We start from the raw sequence: 27,994 nt of genomic DNA, 5'->3' as shown, positions 1-27,994 counted from the left end.
AGGAGAAGGTTGAAATCAAGATTAAATTTTAATGTCTCACTTAAAAAAAATCCTCCCAGACTGCCCCAGTCCCTCCCACCAAAATAAAAATCTAGTTTCACTCAGTTCCACTATCCGAAGAGGCCATGGGTGAAGCGGCAGGCAAAACTCTGGCAATTTCACTATCCAATGGGTCAAGAAGACAAACAAAACATTCACAGTGGTCTTCAGTATGGTCTGTTGCGTTGATCGTTTCTGAAATCATTTCTGAAAGGGAAAGAAAAAGTTGCAAGGACATAACAAATAGTCCTTTCAGTCAAACATCTCCACACCTACTGCTGTGTACTCTGTTGTTTTTACATAGCTTTATCCAACAGTGCTCACAAAACACACTCAGTAGGTAAACTGACTTATTTTGTCCTGAAGCACCTATCTGTAGTTAATATTTTCATAGCACAGCTGTGCATGCACACACAAACAATGCTCTTCTCCCTCAGTCCATATCACTTCTGCAGTCCACATGCTGCACAACCAAGCAAGGGCAAAGAGGCTGCTTACCTTCCTCCCATTTTACCACCATAGCCTCCTCCCCGATCACCGCCTCTGCCACCACGTCCTCGATACCCTCTTTCTCCTCCATAGCCACCTCTCCCACGAAAATCTGGAGGAAAATGCAAATCAGCACATCAGTCAGGTTTCCCAAAAAGCTGAAGAAGTCATTAACAATTTTAATACTACAGAAGAGATGCAGCAGTTTTAACTGATTTTCCACACACCTCCTGATGGACGTGAATCTTCTGGTCTGGGCTCACCACACTGGTTGCAGGAGTTCCTGCGAGCGAAGTTCATGTTACCACAGCCCCTAGAAAAGACAAGGATTTCCCAGACTTAGCTGCTAAGAAACTCAGAGGGCATGAAACACCACTGCCCAATTAAAATGACACTTACGGGTTAGGACAAACCCAATCACCATTTTTGGGTTCCCCACTTCTACCCTGGAAGCCCCCACCTCTTCCATATCCACCTCGTGAACCTGTAGACAAAATTATAATCAGAATAAAAGAGGGGAAGTGCCTACGACCTATACATGAGAAAAATCTTTTAAGGATTGCCCCTGGCTTCAGAACTCAAGTGACAGACAGACTTCCCATGTGGAAGAAAGAGTAAGTGATTAAGGTAAATAGCAGAAGATCACCTACTAGGCGAGCCACACTAGGAACTCTGAAAGGACAGAGAGCGGGGCCAACAGCAAAAAATTGTACCACTGCAGAATTCAGCCTTCAAAAATTACTTTTTTAATCCTTCACTGACAAGTAGATACCATTTAGCTAGAAGGCTTGGGGAAAAGAACAACAGAAGTTTCAGCCACTGCCAAACCTCAATGGCATTTGATATCCCGAGGTTAATGTTAATGCATAGCTGAGGTACACAAGCTTACATGGACAGACTTAGAATTTAGGCTGATGAGGAAAAATAAGAAGCAAGAGTAGCACATGGTGGCCAGAAGAAGACCACAAAAATCTGCTCCACTACATACTTCTTATAAATTCTTTTTCATCAATAAAAGGAAACTTGATCAGCTTGAATTGCCAGGGGATAAATATGAAACCACCATGTGCATTAATAAAATGTCATAAAGATTTAACAATGTATGATATCAATCACAGATGGCCTGATTTAGTCACAGAACAAAAACTTAAGAAAACAACCACCCGGATTAATGCCAGCATGCATCGAACACAACCCCAGAGACAATACAGTTCTTGCTTTCTGTATCAAAAAGACCAAGAACTTTTATACCAACTAAATTTCTTGAAGATTTTTTTTTTTTTAAATCAGCCTACAGAACTGTCTGATCTAAAACTAAAATGTGTTGACAGCTGCCACACAAAACACGCTTCCTGTGAAATGGTAATTTATATCCAGCAGGCTACTGATAAAACTGGATTATGTAGAGAATCAGGGAAATTAATGTCTATTTAATTAAAGGAGTCAGACCTCCAACTGCTGCTCTAAGTCAGGAACAGCTGAATAATTTAACCTGCTTAATACCATCTGCAAGCATCAGAGTATCTCAAGACTTTGCTGTTCAAAGCAAACATTCACTGCTAATTCACAGCTGTCTCTGTAGAACCTGTACAGCCTCAAAGTCATTGTCATCTCTTTGTAATAAATGCTGAGCCATGATCTGGAGACTTTTCAGTTCAGAAGGAAAGCAGAGATTCCGTGCTGTGCATAAAAGATTACAGATCTCACTTAAGTTGGTTCAACTCTTATTGCCAGAATCCCAAAGGCCCATACACTGACAAATCACTGCTACAAACTTATTTTTTTATAAACCATTACCAGTTAAAAAGCATCTCATTTCATAGAAAGGATTCTACAGATTTAAGTCTCACCTCGACGTCCACCACCTCCACCTCCCCTCATGAATTCAGGTCTTCTGGTTGCAAAAGAAACCTTGATAACATTGCCATTGAATTCTTTTCCTGTAGAAAGACAAAGTGAGAGTAAGATCAAATGAGCTCCCGACCACATAGCAACTAGTTCAAAAGAACAGAAGTGTTTTGCACATGCAGATTGAATTAAAACCTTTTAAGACACAGGGAGTCTGGAGTCATCTCTTACTTTTGAATGCACTGGTCCAAATGTGAGATGACAAACACTAGGGTACTTAATAGCTTTTCCATAAATCAAAAGATATTTCTTTTGATTAAAATACAGTCTGCAATTTGTAATTTAACTAGATACGTAAGAATATTTTTGCTATTGTCATGGGCAGGTGCATTACAAGCCCACTTCTTTCCCCAGGTAGGGCAACAAGGCTTTTGTACAATTCAATACCCAGCACAAAAATGAAATACTCCCAAGTAAGGGAAAGACCTGACTTCTTTCAATATAAGGTCTCGGTTCTTCATAGATGCAGGGTTTATTACAAAGCAAGTAGAGCTGAATGAATATCTAATATAGTTATATTTGATCTATCCCCCAAAACAAAAAATGAACTGTATTTTATTAGCAAAATAGCACGCCATGCCAGACTTTTACATATTATCATTTAAGACTAAAATGGACTATGCACTTTTGTTGCTGCCCATTGTTATTAAAATTCTGTGAACACACAAAGGTCACTGGAACAGGCACTTCTTTTTTTTCTTTTTCAAGCTTACTACCACAAAAAAAACCCTATCATTGCAATTTCTGCATCAGGACTGATGAGTTTTATATTAATGTATTTCTGCAATCTGCTATCTTCCTCTATTGAACATATAATTAAAAAAAAATATTCTCCACTGCGTGTATACAAAGCACTTGGCTCAAGATTGTTGTAATCCTTGCCAAAATTTGAAAATGCTACCACATCACTAATAATATCAATATAATATCAATACTAACACCATAGGAAATCCATTCAGCTGTTAGTTACAGATTACAGCTCTATAGGACTGAACAAGAAGTTACGCTCTCCTGAACGACATGAACACCAACTCATGCTTTGTGCAGGGATGACTGAGGTGTAGCAGCAAATCTAAAGTGTTTCTTTACACATTTTTGGTCTGAACCCACAACTGCTTTGCCACTGAATAAAAGAGAAATCCAGCACACACAAAACACCATGAAATTACAGTTTTCCCTAGGAAAACAAAACGTAGCATACTGTCCCCTGTGAGGTTATTGATTTGTTTTCTCCACTGCTTGTTAGATTCATGAATCACAAAAAGCACAACTCATCTCACTCACCATCAAACCAGTCAATTGCTGCTTTAGCAGAAGGAGGGTCATCAAAAGACACCGTTGCTTCTCCCTTCGGTTTGCCGGTATCCTTATCTGTATAAAGATTTATCATGGGTTTGCCAGTCTTTTTGTTGGTCTGAAAAGAAAGGTCGTATATTTGGCAAAGGAGAAATACTGGTAAAGTCAGTTCAGAGCATAAACTGTAACGGGTAACTCTCATTAGACGGAATATCCTCTTGGAGCTAGCTTTGAGAACCAAATGCTTTTGACCGAGGGATACTGACTGACTGTTCTCCATGAAATAATGATGGGCCCAGTTTTTACAAAAATTGAGGTCAAGTGCAGGAAGCCCTCATTTAGAACTGCAGAAACAGAAGGAAGAGCCATAGGCTGAAGCATACTCGCTGAAGGAGCAGGATGGCATAATGGATAGGGTGTTAAGGGTTATAAAAACTGAAAAACTGAAAGAGACATGAAGCAATCTAAATGTCACTAAGTAAGCTGGCAGCACCAGCAGCTTTTTTCAAATGAGCTGTCATCTGGGAACCCAGATAAAGATATTATTTTATTCATAACTCCCGGGGAGTCAGAGCAAGCATCTGCCTCAAATGATACCAGTACATCTCCAATACACTAGCTCCACGAGCCCTCTTCCTCCTTACTAATGATTTCCCATTTCACATACCTTTATAATACCTATTTGTTTGAAATAGTCTGCCACTTGGTCTGTTGAAACATCTTCTCCGAGTCCTTGCACGAAGATAGTGTTGTTGTCAGAGTTGTCAGACTCTGTATCTATCAAAAAATAAGCTACATTTACCATACACCTTTAACATTTTAAGCTTAGATCCAAACCACCCAGTAATGGACCATTAAATCCCAAAGACAACTTGTGTGAGATAAAAGATGAGCAGAAAGCATGATTCTGAGGTTAATGTCAAACTCCAAAAAGGCCTGCACAGCACCCTCAGGTGCTGCAGTACATCAGCCCAAATATGTTCAACAGCTGAGCAGCTGTTTGCCACCCACCCAGCTTGTCCATGCAGCTGGGACATCCGAACCCACCAGGGAAGCGTTATGCTTTCAATAATAAAGTTTAGCAGAAATGTTACAGCAGCAAAAAGCATTTGTTTGGCTCAACCCAATTCAAAGTTCAGCAGCAAATCCCTACTTGCTGCAACAAAAAACATCCACAGATTCACATGCGCTGTAAGAAAAGGAATCTATTTTAAGACAAGCTTTAGCTAAATTGTTTTTCAACCATGGGAATCACAGCCCCATCCATGTCTCTAGACATACATTTTAAAAGCAATGACCTAAGAGCAAAAATCCACTCACAGCCACTGCTTGCTTTCTTACCAGCATCTGATCTCTGTCCATAATCCCTCTGACCTATGAAACGGGTTAAAACAAAAAAAAGAAAAAAAAAAGAAAGACTGTTTTTAGCAAAACATTTTCAAGTGACTCTTTTTAAAGACAAGAAAATATTTCAAGTATGTATGCAATGCATCTAAGATCTAAAACATTAACCAGAGATTTAGAGAATATTAAGATTAAAACGTTCAACAGAGGGTGTCTGTAGGACGTTACTGTGTTCTTTAACTTGCAGCATGTAGCAGTTGCCACACTGATGCTGTGCTGGTGTTATCTTGCAAATGCTGGTTATCAGACCACCAAGCAGTTTACCAAGGTGTTTTTTTCCCCCTCTAGGACCTTTCTAAGAAGCATTTGTTACGACAACAACAACAAAATAAAATGAAAAAAAGGAAAAGAAAAAAAAATCCGGTGAACATCACCGCCTCCACAAATTCTTTCATGCAATTGGACAAAGTAGAAATCCACCTTACTGCTAAAGGTTTGGCTATTAAAACTCATGAACACACCAGCCTCACCAAAACTCTACAATGCTTCTACGAGATAGTAACAAGATATTGGTGGCTTTTAGATTTATAAAGAATTTCCACTGAAACATTTTTGGATACTCGGCACTTACCACCATAATTTTTGAAGCCACCACGGTCACCACCACTGCAGAGGAAAAATTGAAGAAATGATTTCTTCCTTAAGTCTCTAAGCGCTGAGCCCAAGGCTCAAACTACAGTTAACTGATCACAAGTTGAGAGTTACTCTCTAGCTGCTAAAGCACCCTCCCTGTGTTCTCCTCACTAATCATTCACGTTCAAGGATTAAAATACACGAAAGAGAATAATCTCACAGGGTGCTGCACTGGAGAAGTGTCCTTACGAGTCATTTAAACTAGCCCACACAGGTATCTTTGTTTCAATACTTCCTCCCATCCCCTAAACCAAAATGACTGCTATTAAGAACTGGGTTTAAAAGGGAATCGTTATTTTCATGAATGTTAATGGGCTTTAATTGTAGGTGTAATTGCTGCTCTGGAATAATTAGTACTTTATACTTTCCTAGAAATGAGAAGAGTTAAAGTTAATTAACCTCCATCGTTAGGCATTTATATAATGGGGGCACATCAGCAGCATCAGCCATTCTCTGAGAAAGGGTCTGGGGGGAGCTGCTGCACGATTAGCCCATTACAGAGGTGTGTGCATGTGAGCTTCAAAAGCAGAGGCCGTCAAGTTTTAATTCATTCATTCTGCAACCTGCGGCACAAAACGTAGACCAAGTTAAGAGATTAGACACATCAATTTTCAAAGGTTAGGAGGGGGAGCTGGAACAGGATGTTACGCCTCCGATCATGTGCATGAAAATAAACCCTCGCTCTTTAAAATGTAAATATTTGCGCAGGTAGGAACTTTCACAACAGCGATTTTAATTGCATCCGTGCTATGAATACAATGCAATCGATAGTCAAAGCCTTCAGGAAAAATACAACCACTGGATTTTTTTGGAAAGTCAATAAGCAAGTGTCACAAAGACTGCCTCGCACAGCTGCCTGCCCTCCCCTGTGTGGAAGACACAGCTGCCAGCCAAAAACTGGGCAGGTTCACCTGCCACCAGGCCTGGCAACGTTCAAGCTTTCATGCTCAGACACTGCAATAAAGCCAGCCCAAGCTCAAACCCCGAGGCAGAGGGCTGTCTCCAAGCCCCAGGAATTTTGTTCTGGAAGTAACACGCGGGTATGAGCAGCATCTCCAGCAACAAGCTTGACAGCTAGAAGTTGCTCCAGGTTTTAATTCCATCTGCCAGCTCTTGGGGGTCCTGACACAAGACACAGGTATCCCAGCAAAAGGCAATGAAATAAAACTGAATTTCTGCTGCCAATTTGTAATTTATACTCCACGGAAAAAATCTAAATGCTAAATTGCCTTGTTGTTTACTCATAAGCAATTACTTTCTGCTCATTAAAGAGGTAAAGTGAATGAATTGTAGATGCAGCATCAGAGCTGGTCTTTATTCAAGGCTGGCTGTTTTCAAGGACAAATGATAAAACCATCCTGGTGATCACACAAAAAACCCTGTAAATATCTTTCTGCCACCTCCAGTTCAGTTCAGTTAAAGAAAATGTCATTATGACCCAACAATTTTCAGTGAGACACCTGCTTTTCTAAAATTTTAACACAGAAATAAGACACAACAGTCACACGTCAACCATAGAAATGATATCAAAGCTTTCAAGCCCTTGATTATGGTCCCAACTCACTAGGACAGCATTATCCAGCACACGTATGTTTTGTTTTGAAAGTGTACAGCAGCACAGACATCAATTTCAAAAACAAAACAAAACCCAACAATCTAAAAACATGGAGAAAGTCCATGACCAATACAGCCAAAATGTTACAGGACGTGAGGATTTTACTTCAGATGCTGAGGTAAAACGTGTGCACTATGACTCAGAAGCGATGGATACATACAATGCATAGGCAGTCGTAGCCTAAAGCCTCATTTAACTTTGCAATATATATTCTGTGCCTTGGATTGCAAGTGTTAGTGCAAGCCAATGCTTTTCAATTACTGTTTTTTAATTAAAGGCTGTAGAAATATGTTTTTGCCCACATGTGCTTCAGCACGTTATCTCCTGCTCAGTTTCCCATGACTGACCCAACCAAAATCTGCAGCCGTTCAGCAGCAGATACCCTCACTGACGGGTGAGTGCCTTCCTCCACTTCGAAGTCCCTGCCCATGTGCACTTTATAACAAGGCTGCAGTGTGTTACACACACGGGAGTGCAGGGAACAGCTTCCTAAGAGCCTCAGGAGGCGTGCAGACCTGCTGCAGGAACTGAAATCAAAGAGATGAGCTGATAGGCAGCCTCGCATCTTCCCCTCTCTGAGACCTGAAGCGTAAGCCTCAGTGTCAGGAACCGAGCCACTTCCAGAAGATGTGGAACATTTAATTTCAGCATTTCACAGCCTCTTGCTTCATCAGTCTGGCACACAGATCAAACATATGACTGACCAGATGCAGTTTGGGGTTTCAGCACCCAACGTTAGGATCACGAACAAGTTGCTAAGACTCAGCAAGACCACCACCAAAGGTAAAACAGAAGAGAACTGGAGCAGCCAGAGAGCGTACGTGACACCATTCACGGTGGTAAAACTTACTGCTATGAAAAATATTATCAGCTGCTCTTCCATACTTGGTCACACATCTAAACATCATCTACTTGAGTGTAAACGCAGTTCACCTGAACACTGCTTACCTCAGCTGGGAGCAATTCAAATTACAGGCTCGGTTACATGGAAAGCTCAACGCTACGCAGACAAATGATACACAGGAGAAGTGATCGGATATTGGCAGCAGCACTAACAATTCAGGAACCAAATTTTCGCCTCTGACGTGTATCTATGCCTCATCAAGTGTGTGGGAGTTACATGTAAGGATGTGATTTTGCAAACAAGAAAGGAATGCTTAGAGCACTCCTTGTGAAGTCACCGGCAGATGGCTTTTTCTGCTGCCCGTATTTATTGCCTCTGCTCATGTTTCCCCGAAGCCTATATGTGCTTGAGCTTAGCCTCTTACAAGTTAAACATTAATTTGAACACAAACCACCCCGTTGTAAAAACCTTGTGCGTTATGCTGGAGTTTCTTGATACCGCAGTAAGCTAACTCCCACTCAGAATGGCTAATATAGCAATTAAGCTGCGTAAGTAATTCCTGTTTATAGTGCAGATCTGGAAAAGAACAAAATCTGCGTTGAGCAAAGTTAGCCATACCCAAGGATGTGGTCATCAAAATTCTTTTCGAAACTGCACCAATGTAATTTCACTAACAAATTCATGAGCAAATTCAATGGCAAAGCTTCTCCTGTTTGGTCCAGACTCTAACAGAAGGGCGCTTGCGTGGGTACGGGTACTCGACTGGCTGAATGGCTCTTCTGAGGTGGGAGAGAACAGCCCTGCTTTGTATTGCTACTGGATTTCCCACTTGCATGCTTAATCAAAACAATTCAGTCCCATAACCACAATTAGCAATTAATTCCTCATTTTTTAGATGAGGACTAAGAAGAAGAAGAAGAAAAAGACTTGCTCTGCAAGGGAACAACCTGGTGTAACCGCTTTCTAACCCTAACGACTCAAAGAGGAGCCTCTTCTATTATGGGTTAAAGAAAATGATTTTGTTTCTTAGCCAAAAATATGACTTTTTGAGATCATCAATTTTCAAAGCTTCAAAATGAAAGGGCAGAAAAATCGAGTACTAGATTCCCAAAAGATGTAATTTAAGATCATTCAAAAAATCTGAAGAATTCTTTTGAAACCCCCAGTTACTAAGATTAAAAAGTGAACAGCTGACATATGAAAATAATTATTCTCTATCATCCTATCAGTTAGGGAAACTGCAAAGCAATTTCTCAAGATATTCTTCTCAGTGCTGCATGACTTTGAACAGGCACAGAAGAAAAATGAGTGCGGAAAGCGTTCGCTACAGTGTGCATGCAGGTCGTTCTAGTTTTCAGAATAATGATTCACACCTTAACTTCACCAAATATATTTTAAAATATTTGATAAAGGGTACTCATAGAAACGTGAGCTCTCAATATTTAAAAATGCTAATTTGATTTTACCCCAAATCCTCCAGAATTTTTTGCACTGCCAGACTCTCTGAGAGGTACACAGGGTAAGCTTCTACAGGCCACTGGAGCTGGCAAGAATCCTGCGATAAAACAAATGTCCAACCAGTGGCCAAAGTCTCTGATTTCACTAGTGCAAGACAGCAACGTGCCAGCAACCAAAGGCCTGTGAACAGGATGCTTTCATTGCCCAGCACCACAGACTAAATTAGGCAATACAGCTGTGAGAACACCAGCGACTGGGTAATGCTTACTGATGAACAAGCTGCAGCAAGTTTCCCCTGCTTTTCATCACAAGGGAAGACAATTTTTATTGCTAGCTGGCACAAAAGAGATTCATCTGCTAAGATCTCAAATCAGTTATTAGTCTTTTTCATAAAGTCCGGGAACAAGAAATGAAAAAAATCGAAACCAAGCACTATATCATTTGAGAAGTCTGTTTAGGTGATTTAGAAATATCGATTTTGTGTGTTGACAGTACTCGTTTACACATTAGTTTCTTATCATTATAAAAATCAAAGCCTATTTTACTACAACAGTGCAAACATCTCTGTAGATGAGATTGTTAGATATTTCCTAATGGCTATGGAATTTCCACAATTTAAACATCAAAATACAGTCAAAGTAAAAAAAATTAAGTTATTGGAGTTAGAATTGACATTCCTACACAAGCTGTCCTTAGGAAAAAAAAAAAAAAAAAAACAAAAAACTGCCCTGAAACCCCACATTTTCACAGGACCAAGCACAATTTCTTACCCGATCTTAGCTTCCCCTTGACCACAGCCTGCTATATAATTTAACCTTTTACACTTTTCCAATAAGCATATGACTTACGTAAAATACATTTGTTAAAAGCAGAATCCCCAATTACAATTGTGCAAAAAGACTGAAAAAACACTGACAGCCCTTCAGTTTCATAAAAAAATTCAATGCAAATGGCATTAAAGACTGCGTCGTTTAACAGAAGCAGAAAGACTTCACAATAAATATCTCTAATGTCTTCCCACTTCCATCGAGATCCCCCCATCTCTCCATTCACACCTTCACTCTTTTCCTTCTTTGGGCTTTCAAGTCCAGTGATGTACCATTATCCACATGGACGCGTGAACAAAAATTTTCTTTCATTTTGGAAAAATACGGTAAGAGGCTTTATTTTCACAGACATTAATTTATCTTATTTTCGTCTTGCACAGAGGTTTGTTTCAAAGCGATCAAGCCTACCAAACATGTTTTTTGAAGCTCACATTTATTTCTCCTATTGGAAAGGGCATAGGGATATGAAATGACCTCATCCATGGTTTAAAAACAAATGTTCAGGTTTAACTGTAAATGAACTTAGAAATTATTTAGCTAGTTAAGTTTACATTAATATTAAAATCTGCTGTGTTTTTATATAAGTAACTGCTACCATGTCTAATTAAAAGAGGTAATGGTCCACCTACGTAATCCAAATAGCAAACCATGAAGTACCATCTGGGACAACCTTAGGAGAAGGCAAACTTTAAATGTGGTTTAAAAATAAGTATTTTTAAAAGTAATTTAGTCTTAACACGCTGTTGGATTACTTTATTTTAATTAGATCAGCTCACATGAATGGCATGGTATACTTAATGTTCTTTATTTGGAGTTTATGCAATAACCCAGAGTTGTGCAGTCTGCTAAAGGGAAAGTGATGTTGGCAAGCAACGCTGCAAAGCTCACTGGAAGCCTCAACATTCTTCCTTTGTATGAATGAACACTCTGCATCCCACAGCCATAACACGGAGGTACATAATTAACTGTCACAATTGGCTACATTTTAAGAAATAGCCATGTAATTTGTCCTAATTCAATAGGATTAAAACAAAGGTTCCAATCTCTAAGGCCTATGAGTGAAAGAAGTCTACAAGCACAAAATTTAGTATGTGCATAAATCTTCTTTACAGGGTAGGGCCTAGGTCAATGGCAGACAGGGAAACAGTAATGTAAGCATTAAAAATTCACCTAAAATAAATGGGTTCATACTGACAGCTAAACCAATAAAAAAAAGCTGTGTTTTAATTAAAGTTTAGAACTGAAAAAAAAAAAGTAAAGAAAAAGCAATGTTACTAGAGTAAATCAAAAGATAAACTTTTGATTAAAAAAATATTTAGGAAGCAGAAAGATAATTGTCTAACCTTACTGTAACCATAAAGTCAAAATACCTCCCTGCCGAAAGGTTAGCTGCTTTAGCTATGAATTTTATAAAACTGTCTCAAACCCTGTCTGCTGGTTTTCTCAATATTAAAAAAAAGAATATCATAGGTTTTAAATATCCTATTTCAAGTGATGGGTTCTGGCAGTTCTTTTATTGCAACTAATGTAATATAATATATAGCTATGTGTCATAAAAATCAAATACTTTGGTCTCAATCTGTCTGAATGTAAATGCTTTTCTCGGGCAAAATGCATTTCTGTGCAGTGCAGGAAGGCTTAGCTTTAGAAACCAACTACCTTCCATTTTTGGAAATCTAAATCTGAATCAAGTTAGGAATAATAATAAAATTTAAAAACAGCTAAATAATAAGATAGAAGGGTAAAGAACTGCAGGCATTGAAATGAGATTACTTACCTATATCCAGACATATGACCTCTTCCATCCATGTCATAGCCCCCTCTACCTCCTCCCTGTGACCCGCCATATCCTCTATTATCTTCTCCATACCTACTCTTTTCACGACGATCATCTGAAGGGGAAAAAAAAAAAAAAAAAAAGACAAAATGTGAGTAAATGGCAGTGCAAATGGCAGCCCTACAAAATTCCTGCCCTACAATTTGTTTTCCTTAAGTCTGACACTTTCTAGATATAAATGGCAATTTCTAAATATCCCACTTCCATTATCTACCCCAGGGAGTAATGGAGCAAAGTCTGATTTTGCTCCAGTTACGTTCCTTGGCTTCCAGCACCACACAGTATCTCACAAAGCAAACACTGTCTATTTTAATTTTAACGTAACTACTACATTTTCCAAATTTTTAACACATATTGTCTAAAATATACTTTTCATTATACTTCCACTTCGCCTTCCTAGTTTGCAAAAGAAACCACTGAAGGCAGAACAAGGATGAGTGTGGGCCCAGCTGCTTGTGTCAAGATTTTGCAGAAAAAGGTCAGTCTTACAATTCTCATTTCTATCTCAGAATTCACCAACACAGCATAAAGCTGGAATGTGAGGTAGAAAAGCTTGTCATGACTGATCAAGATATGTCATCGTCAAACAAGAAAAAGGTGCAAAATAACTTACAAGAAAATTTCACCTAGAGCTTTAGAACTCAAGAGACATGAACTCTGCAAGGATGCCTCCAACAAATGCAACCACAACACTTCCAGGGCCCCAGAAGCTTTTCATCTCCACATAACATTTTGAAAATCTTAACAAACAGAACATTCCCCAAGAATACCAACATGGAAAAAAGAGCTTTTCACTATTCATCAAATTATCAGTTGGATTTTCTTCCGCAGACAATTTCACAGTGTTTCTGTTCAATTTTACTAGCCAGTATTGAATTCAACCTCTGAATTTTACCTTGGCTGTTGTGGCTATAGCTTCCCTTCTGAGACTGGTAGGATTGCTGGGAGTGGCCATATGAGCTTTGGTGCTGGTTATAGCCTGACTTTTGGTCATATGAGCTCTGGTGGCCATACCCCGACTGCTGGTCGTATGAGCCCTGGTGGCCATAGCCCGACTGCTGGTCGTATGAGCTTGACTGCTGGTCATAAGAGTCTTGGTTTTGTCCATAGCTTGACTGCTGGTCATAAGAGCTTTGGTGCTGACCATAGTTTGACTTTTGTTCATAAGAGCCTCTTCCACTTAAAATAAACAGAATGTGTATTAATAGCTAAATGTTCACAGAATAGAGAGCAAAGTAACGGCTGAAAACACATAACATTGCTAAAAAATTCCTAGTCACAGTTACCTTCCAAGTCATTACTGGCATATTTAAATGAAAATACTGTATGGTTCATCTCTGTTGGGATGTATCTGGCTTCCAGTAAAACCAAGAGAGAAAAGCGTGTATTACTATCACTTTCAAGACATCCTCAATCTCTACTGCACGTGAAACTTAACAGCAGTGCTCCCTTTACATGTCCCAGTACAAGGTTGGCTCCCCAGTTGCGTGACAATAGCTGATGCAAAGCCCATGACCCACAGAACACCAAATCCTCTCCTACAGAGCAGTAAGAAAGACATAGGCTGCTCACGCTGTATTGTGCAGTTGGTACTTCCAGCCTACAAAAAGCCCTCAAAACTTTGCATTACTGAACTGCACCCTATCTTCTGGTGTTCTACCATTTTGCCAAGAACTTATTCTAACCGTAGTGATGTCCTCTAACAAACTTGCAGTTCTTCCCATTTTAGTGCCATCTGTACATATTATCCCACCAGCTTTTACCAGAAACATTGACCTCTTGGATATTATAACTCAACATGCCTCGAAGTTCTAAGAGGGAGTCATCAATAACTCTTCTCTGACTATGTTATTTAATCAACTTTACAGCAACCACAAGAAAACCTCACCTACACCACATGTCCCTAGGCTACTTCCTAATTCAGCATGCAAGGTAGAAGCAAAAGTATTTTGAAAAACTAGATATGCAAGACAATTATTGTTCCAGTTAGGTTACACTGTCATAGCAATAGATTGCATAAATTTATGAGAAATAAATTGTATCCAGGAAACACTGACTGTTACTCATCTTTCTGTTTTCCCCCAAGGTGCTTCGTTGCAGCTTAACAGTATTACCTTTCCAGTAACTGAAATTAATCACTGACCTGTCACCTTTTCTCCTCTTCCTCCTCCCTTCTCTCACCCTTTTTCAAAAAATGAGGCACCACATTTGTCATTCTCAAGTCTTTATCAATCTTATCTGCTCCCCAAAATGCCTCAGAAAACCAACCAAACAAAAAGCTAAAAGCCTACAGGAAGTCTCCACCAGCTTTTCAAAGAACTCTAAGATGAAATCCATTCACACCAACCAATCTCAAACTATCCCATGTAACTAAATACTCGTGTAACCTGCTCTCTCCCAGTTCTAGCCTAGATCTTACCTTCAACGTCACTAATCCCAGTAACAAAGAGATTGCTAAAACTTTGCTTATATCTTAATTTCAAAAAAAGACAGATCTACTTTAGCTTTTTCACCATCACCAACAACAGAAGCCATCACTGAGAGCCTCCACTGTTTGCAGTTTTTCCTTCCTCCCTTCCCTCAGGAAGTGAGAGCTACGATTTTGTGATCATCCTCTCCAAAGCTATCATTTTTACCATCCCAGTTTCTCCTTATTTGTTACAACCATACATAAAACAGTTTCCCTCCAATTTCGATGTTAATTTTCCTGGTCAAAACCAACTGTTTTGGAGAATCTACGCCCTACTGCAGTGTTTTTCCACCGGATGTCTACAGAGCTAAAAACCACGTTATTGCCTAGTCTTGTGTATGTTTGTACAACTCTTAAAAATTCTCAGAAAACAAAGCAAAGATAACCAAAACTTAACCATGTACCTGCCTTCCTTTGAGATGTGCAAAGGACGCTCTACTCTGAGTGACATCACCTACTGTTCAGATTAAAATCATGCTTGTTTATATTAAGATGTTTGGCAATAACAACTACAAAACCAGAAACCAAGTACTGGTTTGCTGAAGTCCGGATTGTTATATAAACCTTGCAAAACAAAGTAAGAATTTTTGGACCATGAACACAGGAATGAGCTTTAGTGTGTACAGTGTATTTTAATAGGCCACTTGAGCCTCGTTAAAGAGCTACCGTAAGACGTAACCTTAGAGTGTAAACATGGAGCTTGCAAATTACACAATAAAGGTATTCTAGCACCAAGTGGCCTTTTAACTCATTATGGGAAGCTGGAATGTGTTTTCCAGGATATTTTCAGAGCTGTATTATTAATCCCGCTGAAACTGATTTGAGTATATCATTTAAGAAATAAAATACAATTGTAATTGTGTAAAGTACTGAACTGAGTGCAGCAATCCCATTATAAAGCTCTTAAAAGTGGGAATTTTCAGATGTTTGTTGGTTGTTCTGTTGTTTGCTTTTTATTTTAGCAACTGTAGCTGGAAACTTCTTATAGCTCTAGTTAGGAACGCACAACTATTAGACAGTAGTTTAAGCAAATATTGCTTAAGCTTCCTTACCCTCTGGACGACCCCTTCTGCTGTCCCTGACTGCTGTAAGACTGCTGGTTGTATGAGCTCTGATTCTGATTATCATAACCGGATTCATCATCATACCCCTGGGAATCTTGTCCATAACCTGAAAATCAAGGAAAAAAATTTTCAGCAAATATTCACCTTTTAATTACTGCCAATGAATGTAACAAGCTAGCCAAACCTGTTTGATTTTGTCCATAGTTCCCATGATAGTTTCCATAGTTCTGTCCATAGGAGGAATTGTCTCCACTCTGCCCATAACCAGAATATCCCTGTAATTTAAATAACGTATTCAAATAAGTGCAAATTCCACAGCAGGTAATTGCAGTTTTTCTTTGCTAGACACGACTGCAAACAACAAGCACAAACTGAGAACATTTCTTCCCAACCCTGACATGGCCAGCCAGGAACAAATTTTTATTTTTTATTTTACTCAAACATCTGCTTTGAAGGACACGATGACTTTTCTCAACTTACCTGTGTTTGTCCGTAACTTTGACTGCCCTGATTGCCATAGGAGGAATAGCTGGAACAGAAAAACACAGCTAGTAAGCTTTTACAGCACTGGAAAATGAAGGTACTTTGGGTGTTATTTTAAGTTTCTTTTCATTTTGAAAATAAGTGTTTCGTATGAGTCCTGCAGCTGTAGGCATATTAGAAAAGCATCAGTATGGTTGCCACAGCTAATTGGCAGAGCTATAAGCGCTTATTTTAGTTTCTGCTCTGTTTCAAGTGTAAATTTAAAGTACTTGAAGGTTGGGCTTACTACAATTTGATAGGTTCTTACGAATCACAGAAAATTGTACCATACGTACCCATGGCATTTTAATTTTTTCAGTACATTCTCATGAAGTTAATTTTATTTCAGTCAATTGCTGTCAATTTGGTGTTTGCTGGACAATTTGACATCACCACCATCAAAAACCGCATTAGCTTTCGATCATACTTACTCATTATTCTGCCACTTTAAGGTTTCATGAACTTACAGAAGAATCATGTGCTGAAACTCACATCAAACTCAGATATAAGCTCAAACTCACATACTGCCAGATGCACAGAACCCGATCACTTTCATTAGCACAGTCAGTATTATCCATGAATCTCATGCTTCTGTAAGAACACTTCTCTTTTACTGATTAAAATACAACCTCACCCCAAAAATCTTACAGCTATTTTTAAATGGCTTTTAAATTACACTATTATGAACAGTTTTCAAAGGTTTTGTTTTTGTTTTTGTTTTTTTTTTTTTACAAAAAAAGTCCCTCTCCTGGGCAAGTCAAATATTAATGTGGCCATCACCTTTATGCTTGTATAAACTTTGACTAATACCTCAGTGAGCAGCTTAAGGCAGACATATGAAAATATTTCTCTATATCCATGACATTTCAAAAGTTCTTATTATTAAAAGATAGCCTTCCATTTCAACCCTCCTTGTTTTCTTCCCTTCAGGAACATCACCTTTTCTCTATCTTATAAGGATTCTTAATAAAGGCCCAAGGCTACAAGCTTTCTACAACCGTTACTCTCAAAAACGTTATCAACAATGTATCACACTCCAAGATTCAAACACCTTGCTGGGAATCCTAAATTGCCATTATTTTGCACATTTAATTGCCAAGAGAAAGAAACAAACAAAAATACCATACCTCTGCTGGCCCCCGGACTGACTGTAACTTCCCGAATCTAGAAGAAGAAGAAGTAAGACATGTTGAGAACTTCCAATTGATACTTTATTCCTCTACTTAATATAAAAGGAAGAATTTGGGGGAGAGGAAGGAAGGTGTAGACACTAGACAACGCAGGTACTTTCCCAGCAGAATCTGAGAGCTGCTTCTTGCCAGCAGTCAAGACATCCCGATGGGGCGAAGAGGAGTACAGTGTGGGGAGGTACAGACGCTTTGAACTTCTCTCTGTGAAGCATCTGGATTCCATTTTTGTGGTGCATCCTCAGATTCAGGACTGCACAACCCCCTCTAATGGCTACTGAATACAGTCCCATCATCAAGGCTCAGAATGCAGCTGCTTCATTAATCAAGCAAAGCTAAGTAGGCCAGGCCCACCCCATTGAAGGCACCCTACAAAAGCTCTGCCTAGCACAGAGACAGAATTTGGAGATGACATTTCCCTTGCTGATAGCCCCAACCACGCAAGAATTAATTCATTTACATACAGCTTGTCCAGACAGGTATTACAGAGGTTATTTCCAATTAATCTAAACATCAGATATCATGGAAATTGATTCTCGAAAGACAAACACACTGGAAGAATATGGATTTCAGAATACAATTTCAAGTAAGAAAAAAGAAAAATCACTGAAATTGATTTGAAGTATGGCATCTAACTTGTAAAAGCTATCAATGTCACAAAAACAAACACACAAACTAATACCTAAGCTGGAACTCAGTTCCTAAATATGCTGCTTGGTCTTTATTAATTTAGCTTAACACATTTTGTCTTGTTAATGGCAGAAAGACGGATTCTCTGGCTTCTGTAAAAATTCAAATTTCTGAGTACTAGGAGCTGTCTCACAGCACCAAGGGAAGCACCAAGCCCTACAGACTGTTTCCCCAGCTGGCCACACGTGCCAGGAGTGGGGCCGCAGCACCTGCACGCTTTGCTCCACCACCTTCAGGCCCTTTGGGTGCAGATCTCCAGAGCGGGCTCCGGCACTTCATGGCCACAGCCTCCCAGCCACACGGCCTCTGCTGGCCTTGCTGCTCTGTGCAGGTGCCTCAAATCCTGACCTTTACGCTTGAAGTTTCCATCTTCTGGTCAAAACCCAGCACCGGGTTCTCTCTGCCAGTACTGTCAGTCTGGGAAACAGCCTCGGGATGCTCCTGGTCCTTCCGAATCACCCCAGGGAGGGGTACAAATATTGGGGTACCACAGTCTACGAACGGATACCAAGAACTCCTGGTTTTAGTCTCTCCCCTCTCTCTTGCAATATATCTAACCACTACACCTGGAATTGCCTAAAAAGCTGAAGCCGAGGGTGAATTCCAGTTCAGGATGAATGCCATAAGCCATACACAAACAGCTATAACCAGTCTGCAACCAAAGCACACACCAAATCGCCCCAAACATGCTCAGTGTACCTCCTTCCCCTGCTCATAGCCCCACTCCTGCCAGTGCCAACACACACGTGTACAGGGCAGGTCAGAATTTTTTTGTTATTTCCATTTGAACAATAACAAAGCTTCCCATTAAATAGGTTGCAGCATTTTAAAATGCCTCACTTAAAATTGATACGCCATTAATAGTGCTAATTAAAGCACAGAACACGAGGGGTCGTCTCAGGAAGAATTCCTGAGGAAGGATGTAACTTCCTCCGAACTACAGCAGTGCAGTTCATCCCCTCAGCTTCTCCCTCACGAACTTGTGCCAAACCACAGCGTTTTGGAAGGAGACTGAAAGCCACCAGATAAGGAGCCCGTAAAATATGAATGCATAGAAGCGGAGGAATTTCCTCTATTTATGCATTTTTGTGCGTGCCAAGCTGCCTTTCTCGGAGCGCTCCCTGGCCTCCTGAGGGGTTCATTCTGGTGGGCTCTGGGGGCTCAGGATCCTCGCAGCAGCTCTGCAAACTGCATTTTTTTGCTGGAAAATGACGGATCCGGGGGCATTTTCCCTGAAAGCAGCCAAAGTTCAGAGAGAAAGGCCCTGGGAAGGAGGGGGGAGCACGGCACAGCCCCACCTCACACAGCCCTGGAGCCACATCCTAATTAAAACACAGTAATTGATTGGGGGGGGGTTCAAAATTGGGGGGGGGGGGGCAGGCCCGGAGGGGGGCTGGAAACCACCCACCCCTTGCTCCCCCGCCCCCGGCGGAAAGGGGGCGTGGCCCCGCAGAGCCCCGCCTCCATTCTGAAAAGGGGCGTGGCCATTCCGTGCCCCGCCCTATGAGAAAAGGAGGCGTGTCCCTACAGCCCCCGCCCCATGAAGTGGGCGTGACCATCCCATAAAGGGGGCGTGGCCGAGACCGTCTCCAGACGAGCGGGCGTGGCCTCCGCAAGGGGCGTGGCCTCCACAGAGGGGGCGTGGCCACCGGGCGCCATCAGGGGGGCGTGGCCCCTCCCGCATCCCCCCCTCCCCCCTCACCCCCCCCCTCACCCCGCGGCGCCCTCTCCCCCCCTCCCCCCTCCTCTTTTTCTCCCCCCTCCCTCCCGGGAGGCGCAGGCCCCGCCCCCTCCGCGCGCGCCCCGCGGCACCCACCCGAGGCCATGGCGGCGGCGGCGGCGGCGGCGGCAGCGGGGGGGGGGGCAGTGACCGAGCGCCGCGCCGGCCGCGCGCGCACTGAGGCCCCCGCAGCTCGCGCGGACTGCGGGGCCCCGGCAGCCAATGGCAGCGCGCGGCGCCTCCCACCCGCGCGGCGTGAGGGGGGGGGAAGGAGGAGAGGAGGGAGGGGAGCGTACCAAGTGCATAGGGGGGGGGGTTGGGGGGGTTGGGGGTGTGGGGGGGATCTGGGGGGGGTTGGGGGTGTGGGGGCGGCTCGCCCCCAAGGGCTGCGTCCCAGCACGGTGCTGGGAAAGGCGGGAGGGGATTTTGGGGGGGTTGGAGGAACCTATAGCTGAAGTGAGGGAGCTAAAGGAAGGCAGCTCGCAGGATGCCGGGGTTGGAATGGCTGGGGAGGGTCTGCGGGGTGGTCTGGTGGCACCATCAGAAGGAAAGGTGCGTCGTCAGAGCCCAGATATTAAAAAAATAAAGCCAAATATTGGCTCGGAAAGCGAGTTTCTGAGACGAGGGGTCGCGGTCTGGCAAAGCGCAGGGGGTGTGAGGCAGGAGGTGTTGCTGCACAAGTGTGGCTGGATCAGGAACAAACGTTCACCCTTGCTGTGTGAGACCAGCCACCTGCATAGGAGTCTGTCCCAAAAGTTACCGTGAGACACAGCTCTGTGCTTGCTGTCCAGTGACAGTTTGTACCCGCACCAGCATTTACAGGGCAGCTGGGGGAACGGCGCTGTGAGCTTTTACCTTTTTTTTCTATTTTAGCGGGGTTGAAGAGCATTCTCTGGTTCCAGCTGAATGTGTTGAGCAGATCTGCAAACAAGCCAGGTTGTTTCTTTCCCCCGGGGCACAGCAGCGGGAGGCCCATGGCCTAAGATGAGTTTCTGCAAAACAAGCAGCGACTAGGAGGATAAATCTAAGAAGGGTCAAGGTCTCTGCCTGTCTTTCGGGTTTCTCCTTGAAAAACTTCATCGTCTCCTCCAGCCTCAGTGCCTTGTCCAGCACCACCGGCCTTCCTGGGCCTGTGACAAGCTGGGACCTTTTGATGAAGGCTCCCTTTGAAGTGTGCTGAGGGATTAGGGCAGGTCCCAAACAATGCTCCCAGGGCAGGGCGGGGGAGATGGTATTATTTGCTCTGTGTAGCCTCTTGGGACCTTTGTGCTCCTAAGAGATGGAGGTGTCCATAGAAATAGAAAATGGCATTGAGACTAAGAGCTGAGCTCACAAATTTTTTGCCTGCTGATAGATCTGGGACTGCTGAACGCTTACAGCAGACTCAGAGGGAAAGCTCATGTGCTGTGCTCCCCCTTTGCTCCCAAACAAAAATTTATTTATTTATTGAACCTGGGGCGGGGAAAAGATTTCAGATTTCACACGTCAGCCCCCTGCTCATCCCCATCGGCTGAGAGGGAGCTGGCAGCAGGGAGCGTTTGTGGCACTGGGTTGTTTAGGGCAAGGTGGGAGCACTGGGAGCTGGATGAGGCACGTCCCTGCTCAGCTCCCAGCACTCTCAGAGCAAAGCCTCTCTCTTTTTCGCACTTTTTTCCTGCCTCATCCTTCTCACACAGGTCCTTCCCTGGCCCCTTCCTCTGTTGTTTCCCTCAGGCAGCGGCGTGTCCGTCGCTGAAGGGGAAAAAATAAGGGAAGGGAAAGGAGAGGAAAGGAGAGGAAATGAAAAAAAAAAAAAAAGGAAAAAAAAGGGAAAAAGAAGGAAAAAATGGAAAGGGAAAAAGAAGGAAAAAATTGAAAGGGAAAAAAAGGAAAGGAAAAAAAAAAAGAAAAAAAAAGAAAGGAAAGGGGAAAAAAAGGAAAGGGGAAAAAAGAAAAAGGAAAACGGGGATATTAACATTAAACAAAAATAGAAAAGGAGGAGGAGAATTAAAAGTTTAAAAAAAATAAAGAAGGAATTAAAATTTTTAAAAAAAGAGAGAATGGGGATTAAAAGTTAAATAGAAAAAGAAAATAGAAAGGGGATTAAAACTCAAAAAAAAAAAAAGGAAATGGAAAGGGGATTAAAAATTTAAAATAAATAAATAAATAAAAAATAAAAGAGAAAGAGGGATTAAAAGATAAAAAAAGGGAAAAGCAAATCCCGTCGCCATGGCAACGGAGGGCCCGCCGCGCCTGGCGTCGCCATGGCAACGGCGCAGGCCTTCCGGCGGCGGCCGGAAGCGGGGCGGCGCGCGGCAAGATGGCGGCGGGGCGGCGGTGGCCAGCGGCCGGCAGCGCGCTCACCCTGCTGCTGACCCTCGGCGCCTCCGGGCCCGCGCTGCTGCGGGGCGGGGGCGGCACCGGCGGCACCCCCGAGACCCCCCTGAGGGCGGGGGAAGGTGAGGGGGAACGTGCGGGGCCGCCTCCTGCCCCGGCAGCGGCGGGGAGCGGGGCTTTGGGGCTTTGGGGTGGGCCCTGAGGTGGGCACGGGGCTGGGGCTGGCGCTGGGAACCCCCAGGGCTGCTGAGAGCAACCGGCCCGAGGCGGTTTGGTTCTTCATTTGTTGTGGGAGATAATCATCAGGGCAGGTGTGGTTACTGGGCGGTCGTTTTTATGTTGGAAATGAGGAGACATTTCTGCTCAGAAGGGGCAGTCAGGCGCTGGGACGGGTTGCCCGGGGAGGTGGTGGAGGCACCGTCCCTGGGGGTGTTCAAGGGAAGGTTGGACCTGGTGCTTGGGGACAGGGTTTGGTGGTGACACTGGTGGTATTGGGACGGTTGGACCAGATCTTGGAGCTCCTTTCCAGCCTTACTGGTTCCACGTCTCCTTCCTTTTCCTTTACTGAGACTGAAATTTCCTACAGAAACCGTTGCTTTTTTCCAGTCTCCACCCCAGGAAGCACCGAGAGTCAGTCCGTCAGTGCAGTGCCCACGACAGCTCTCCTTCTAGCAGTGTTTAATTATTTACGCCTGTTTTTTAACGCCCCAAGCTCCCCTTCTGCAGCAGGATAGAACAAAAAGCGGTGCCTTCTGCAGGCTCAGTCTCCCTCTGCTCCAGCTAAACAGATTTGGTTAAAACGAATCCAGCTTCTGGTGGCTAAAACAAACCCCTCGCTGTCCCTGCCGCTGTGACGTGCTGCTGTGCTCAGTCCACAGGCTGCTCACCTACGTCTTCAGCTACGACGACCTGATATCCCTGAGCTGCGGGGCCGTTCTCGTCTGGTACTTCGCAGGCAGCTTTGAGAAGAACGTCGGCACCGCCAAGCACTGCTTCCTCACCGTCCTGTTCGCCCTCCTCTCCGCCCTCCTGTACCTCCTGCTCGCGGCTGTCGTCTCGAGGGTGGTGGAGGTGGAAGACCCCAGGGGGTTCATGCCGGTGGCGTTTGCCATGTTGGGGGTGTCGACCACGCGCTCGCGGATGAGGAGGGCTCTGCTCCTCGGGGTGAGGGTCCCGGTGGTGCTGGTGCCGTGGTTTCTTCTCTGCGTGGCGTGGTTTATCCCCTGCTCCTCCCTCCTCGGTAACATCTGCGGGCTTCTGGTTGGGGAGGCCTGTATCCTTCCAGGGCCCAGCCCTGAAGCACAGCGTGGGGTCGCTGTTTGTGAGCGTGCTGCAGCTTTAGGGCGTTTCCCGGGCTCTTTTCTGCACCGAATTCTCACCGGCTCTACTTGCCCGCAGCACACCCAGCTCTGCGTTGGTCTCTCGCCCTCTGCTTCCACTTCGTGGCTTCAGGGCGTGCAGAGATCCCGGAGCTGAGGAGGGCAGCGGGCTGTGGGGATGGCACTGGGTAGAACTGGGAGAGTTCTCCAGGGAAAACGGGTTTGGAGCCGGAGGGGGATGGTGCGTGGCCGTGTCAGAAACAAGGATGTTTTGTCTGAGGGCCTCCTTGACGTGTTGCTGGCTTCAGATGGGCTCGGCTACTGCTTCTGCCTGGATATTCCCGAGTCGGTGAGCTCTAAGCTGGATCGGCTGTTCCCCTTCACCCTGCTGAAGAGAGTGCCAGGGCTGAGATACATCCCGGGGGCCTCGGCGGAGAGGAGAGCCTCCGAGAGTGTCAAGTAAGTGTGGGAGTTCCCGTGAGGATTTCTTGCCAGGCAGAGAGAATTTGGGGCGTGAGGTGGCACTGAGCCACCCCTAAAAGGTTTGTGTTTGTATCGATGCATGCAGAGGTAACAGCAGCATGACAGCAGAGTCGTGCAGCTCTGCCCTGCCATCAGGGCATTTGTTCTTGGCCCTGTTGTGCCCCGAGGCGTGATCTTTATTTGTCTTTGCCCCGCCTGCCGGCAGCTCTGTGAAGTTGGTCACGTCCAAAGCTACCGTTGGGAACTGGAGGTGCCACCTTTCTGTGCTTGTGTTCAGCATCAAGCAAGGCGGCTCTGCCAAAAAGAAACCTTGGCACTTGAGCTGATGTTCGGGGGTTATTTGAATTTTGTGTCTATCGCAGTCCCTGAGAACTCTCTGGTATTTTGTAAAGCTCAGAAATCCAGGTCAGTTTTTCCCCAGCTCTAAGATGCCATCTGAGTTTGGCAGAGGAAGGCTGTTTCTCTATGAAGGGTTAAATTCCACGTTCTCTTGAAGCCATAGGCTCATTCTAAAGCATCCTGAAGCGTTTGCACCTACCCTCACCTGAGGGGAAGCCATAAAACAGACCCTCCCTGGCAGGAACACGCACCCAGATCCTGTGGGGCAATCGGACTGAGCCCGAGTGCTCGCAGGGGAGCCCAGGCAAACCCAGGAGCGTTTTGCCTCCTCCTGTCAGCGCTGTCCCTGCGAGGAGGGTCGCTCTCGCTGCAGCAGAGCCCGTGTCTGCACCACTGCAGTGCTGCTGCTGGTACCTTGTGCTCAGTGTGGGCTCCACACCTAAACCTGCCCTCCTTAGGTGAGCTGCCATCAGCGGGCTGTGCGGGCTCAGAGGGATTTACAGAGGGATTTGACTGTCAAGCAGGGTGTGGGAAGGCGTTTCGAGGACGTCTCCATTTCTGCAGCTCAATTTGCATCTCTCTGCGGCTTAGGTGCAAGTCTGCTGCTTGCTTCTGGGCCTTCGTTCTTCTTGCTTTGATCCCTTATTCCCGAGTGCGAGCTCTGAGCGGGTTTTAAAGCTCCAGGCAGCTGCAGGCAGCGAGTTGCCAGCAGGCAGGAGCCGTTTCTAGGAGGCTCTGCCTCCTGCATCGCGCCTGCCTCCACAAACGGAGCTGTGGGGGGAGCAAACCCAAGCTCCCAGCCCCCAGCGTGAGCCAGCCCCTTGTTCTCGCTGGGATCTGGTGGTCACAGCTGTGTGAGCGCTGCCTCGATGCCCTGCTGAGTGTGTGCGTGGGCCGGGCAGCGCTCCTGGAGGCCCCGAGGCTTTGGCTCCCAGGCAGATCCTGCTTGATGCAGGGTGAGTCGTGCCTTCTGCTGGCAGAGGCTGCTTCTAGACCTGGCTTCTGAAGGATTCATCTCATCTGTAGCTCTCCTCCTTCCCTTTCGCTCTCCTGCTTCCACCAAAGGCCTTTATGGTTCTCGATAGGTGACGCTGGGCAGCTGCTGAATGGCTTAGATGGGAGGCAGAGGGGTGTGCATGGAAATTGGGAGGCCTCGTAAAGCCAAACCCTGCAGTGCGGCTGGCACGTGCCCTTTGGGAAGAGATTTAGGGCTAAACCCCGCTTATTCTGTGGGTTGGGAGTGGGCACATCTGTCCCGGGTGACCAATATCCCTATTTTTACCCAAACGCTGCTTGTAACAGGGATTCCTCCTGTTGTAAGAGACAGCATTTCTCTGATGGATTGCAGCGACCTCTGTGAGTGTTGGTCAGGAGGAAACCTGCCCCCGGGGCACTTCCAGCAGCAGCGAGGCAGCGCCAGTTCTGGAATAACCTTCCCTTTTCCTTCCTGCCCAGGATCACCCCTCCGCCAGGCGCGTACCCAACACAAAGCTCCTGCAGCTCCTCTCCTCCAGCTCTTCCCACGTTCCCCCCGCAGCACCCCGCTGCTCAGAGCCAGGGCTTCCAGCACAGCTGCACGCCAGGACACGGCCCCACGGGGGGACACGCAGGGGCTCAGCACAGCTCTGCAGCAGGACACGGCCTCCCTTCCTCCCCCTCCCAATCCAGAGGTGCCTTCGGGGACTTTTACCCCCAAACCCACGCCGGGGCCTCGCCGGGACAGTTCTGCCAGCCAGGCAAGTTCTCCATCCCACAACACGTGTGCCCACCAGGACTACAGGCACCTGTGGGCCCAGAGCCCCTGGCTGGGGATCAGCAAGCCCCGGGGCATCCAGCAGCCCCAGCACCGCTCGTTCCAGCTGAATTTTCCAGGATCCAGGTGTACTGATCCTCCCGAGGGCAGCGGGGCTCCTCTGGCACAGGAGGACTGTGTATGGTGCTCGTGCGGCAGCTGGCCACTGTTGCTGTGCCTGTGTGACGTGCTGAATGGGTTATTTAATTGTTTCCTTTGGAATTTTGATACTTTTTTAGTATTTTCTGCCCCCCTAAACCTCCCTAAACTCCTCAACGAGGCAGCTCAGACACATGAAAAATAGTGTAGGGGTCCTCAGCGGGGGATTTTGGCCGTTTGTGCAGCGAGCATGAAGCCAAGGAGCTGGGAGGGACCTTGAAAGAGGGTTAAAAGAGTGAACTGGAACGATGCCGTTCCGCTGGGGTGCTCACATGGTTCTGCTGGAGGTGTGTGACCCACCAGCACTAGCACAACCTCTCTGTTTCCTTCAGAGCGGGTGGGAAGCCGTGTGGGAGAGGAGTTTCCAGCAAGGGATGGAGAGCAGGGCGCTGTGTGGTGCTGGTGGCAGAGGGGTGGGGTTGGTGGGACTTGCTGGGCTTTGTTTCCCCCTGTGCTGTGCCCGGGAGGAATCTCCTCTTTCTGTCTGTGAAACGGGCAGGATCTCAGCTGCTGCCACTGATCAGCTGCTTAGAGGTTTATTCTCAGAGAAAATAACAACAAGAAGTGTTGTGTGAAGCTCCAAGTGCCTTTGCTGCTCTGGGGAATGGCCTCGCCGTGCCTGCCCTGCCTCCTCAGGGCTCCTCCGTGCTATCCCAGCCCACGGGTAGGAGGCAGCACGGATGGCTGCGTGCCCCAAAGCACCCACATGCCTTTTCCTTTCCCCCTTTCCCCTTTTTGGGTGCCTGAGGAGGCCCCGTGTTGCTGCCACGGTGACGCGTGGCCTCGCAGGGGCTCACTTTGGGGGCAGACTGCAGTGAAAACCGAGGGCTCAGACCTCAGCTCTGTGCCCGTCTGAAGCTGCTTGCAGAGGTGGAGGCTGGAGAGGGGCTTTCCGGGGGGTGCAGCCCTCGGAACCAGCCTGTGGGGGGCTGGAGTTGGTGGCTGGCTCCATCCTGGTTGTTTCCCCCCTCCCTGGGATCTCAGGTGGGTTTGGTTTCGTGGTCCTGTTCCTGCCGAGCTGCTGGCAGCAATCGCGTTGTTTAACGTGGAGCAACGACAGGACGAGGAGCTCGCCTGAAACTTAACAGGGAAACTTAAAAAAGGAACTTCAATACCAGGAAGGAGCTGCTAGAGGTGACTGAAGCCCTGATGTTCCCCTCGATGAGTGCCTTGGTGCTCTCCCTCGTGAGAGCCTTCCCTCTGAACCGTGAAGTTTTCCTAGTCTTATTTCCAGAAACGTGCAGAGAACGCGGGAGGGTGAGGAGGACTTCCAGTGTCGTGTACCCTCAAACCGAAAGCTTGAAATACAACTGGAAACAAACCGCTGCGTCCCCTGGTTTGCTTTCAAGTGGGGAGAGCCCTCCTGGGGTGGGCTCGGCCCCCAGGGACTGCAGGGCAGGCGTGAGCAGGGTGCGAGCTGCGGGAGTGCCTGGTGACAGAGGACACGCTCTGGGGAAGGGCGGTACTGCACATGGGAAACACTCCGGGGACTGGGAATTTTTATTTTCAGGCTCTTAACAGTTGACTCCCCTAATTTGCAGAGCCGTTGGAGGGGTGGCGGGGTTTCCAGTGAGTGATTTCGT

The 27,994-nt window shown here is 45.4% G+C and overlaps 2 protein-coding genes across 2 annotated transcripts; one reads left to right on the top strand and one right to left on the bottom strand.

Moving 5' to 3' along the window:
* Positions 1-5: 5 nt before the first annotated feature.
* Positions 6-20,132, bottom strand: TAF15 (TATA-box binding protein associated factor 15). The gene is made up of 16 exons (XM_032200841.1): positions 20,100-20,132; positions 17,534-17,570; positions 16,365-16,413; positions 16,069-16,159; positions 15,873-15,990; positions 13,246-13,529; positions 12,291-12,405; positions 5,708-5,742; positions 5,074-5,106; positions 4,400-4,509; positions 3,721-3,850; positions 2,379-2,468; positions 928-1,012; positions 756-841; positions 538-640; positions 6-246 (listed from the first exon to the last, which is right to left on the bottom strand). Exons 1-16 carry the CDS (start codon positions 20,107-20,109, stop codon positions 207-209), a joined length of 1,416 nt encoding a protein of 471 aa, XP_032056732.1. The 5' UTR covers positions 20,110-20,132; the 3' UTR covers positions 6-206.
* A 2,079-nt stretch (positions 20,133-22,211) lies between these two features.
* RHBDD2 (rhomboid domain containing 2) lies at positions 22,212-27,732 on the top strand. The gene is made up of 4 exons (XM_032201142.1): positions 22,212-22,441; positions 23,117-23,592; positions 23,947-24,097; positions 25,916-27,732. Exons 1-4 carry the CDS (start codon positions 22,212-22,214, stop codon positions 26,346-26,348), a joined length of 1,290 nt encoding a protein of 429 aa, XP_032057033.1. The 3' UTR covers positions 26,349-27,732.
* The last annotated feature ends 262 nt before the right edge of the window (positions 27,733-27,994 follow it).

This window comes from Aythya fuligula, chromosome 20 (genome assembly GCF_009819795.1).
Source record: "Aythya fuligula isolate bAytFul2 chromosome 20, bAytFul2.pri, whole genome shotgun sequence".
Taxonomy (NCBI): domain Eukaryota; kingdom Metazoa; phylum Chordata; class Aves; order Anseriformes; family Anatidae; genus Aythya; species Aythya fuligula.
The sequence above is the reverse complement of the archived record's forward strand: the minus strand, read 5'-3'. Positions and strand labels throughout refer to the sequence as shown.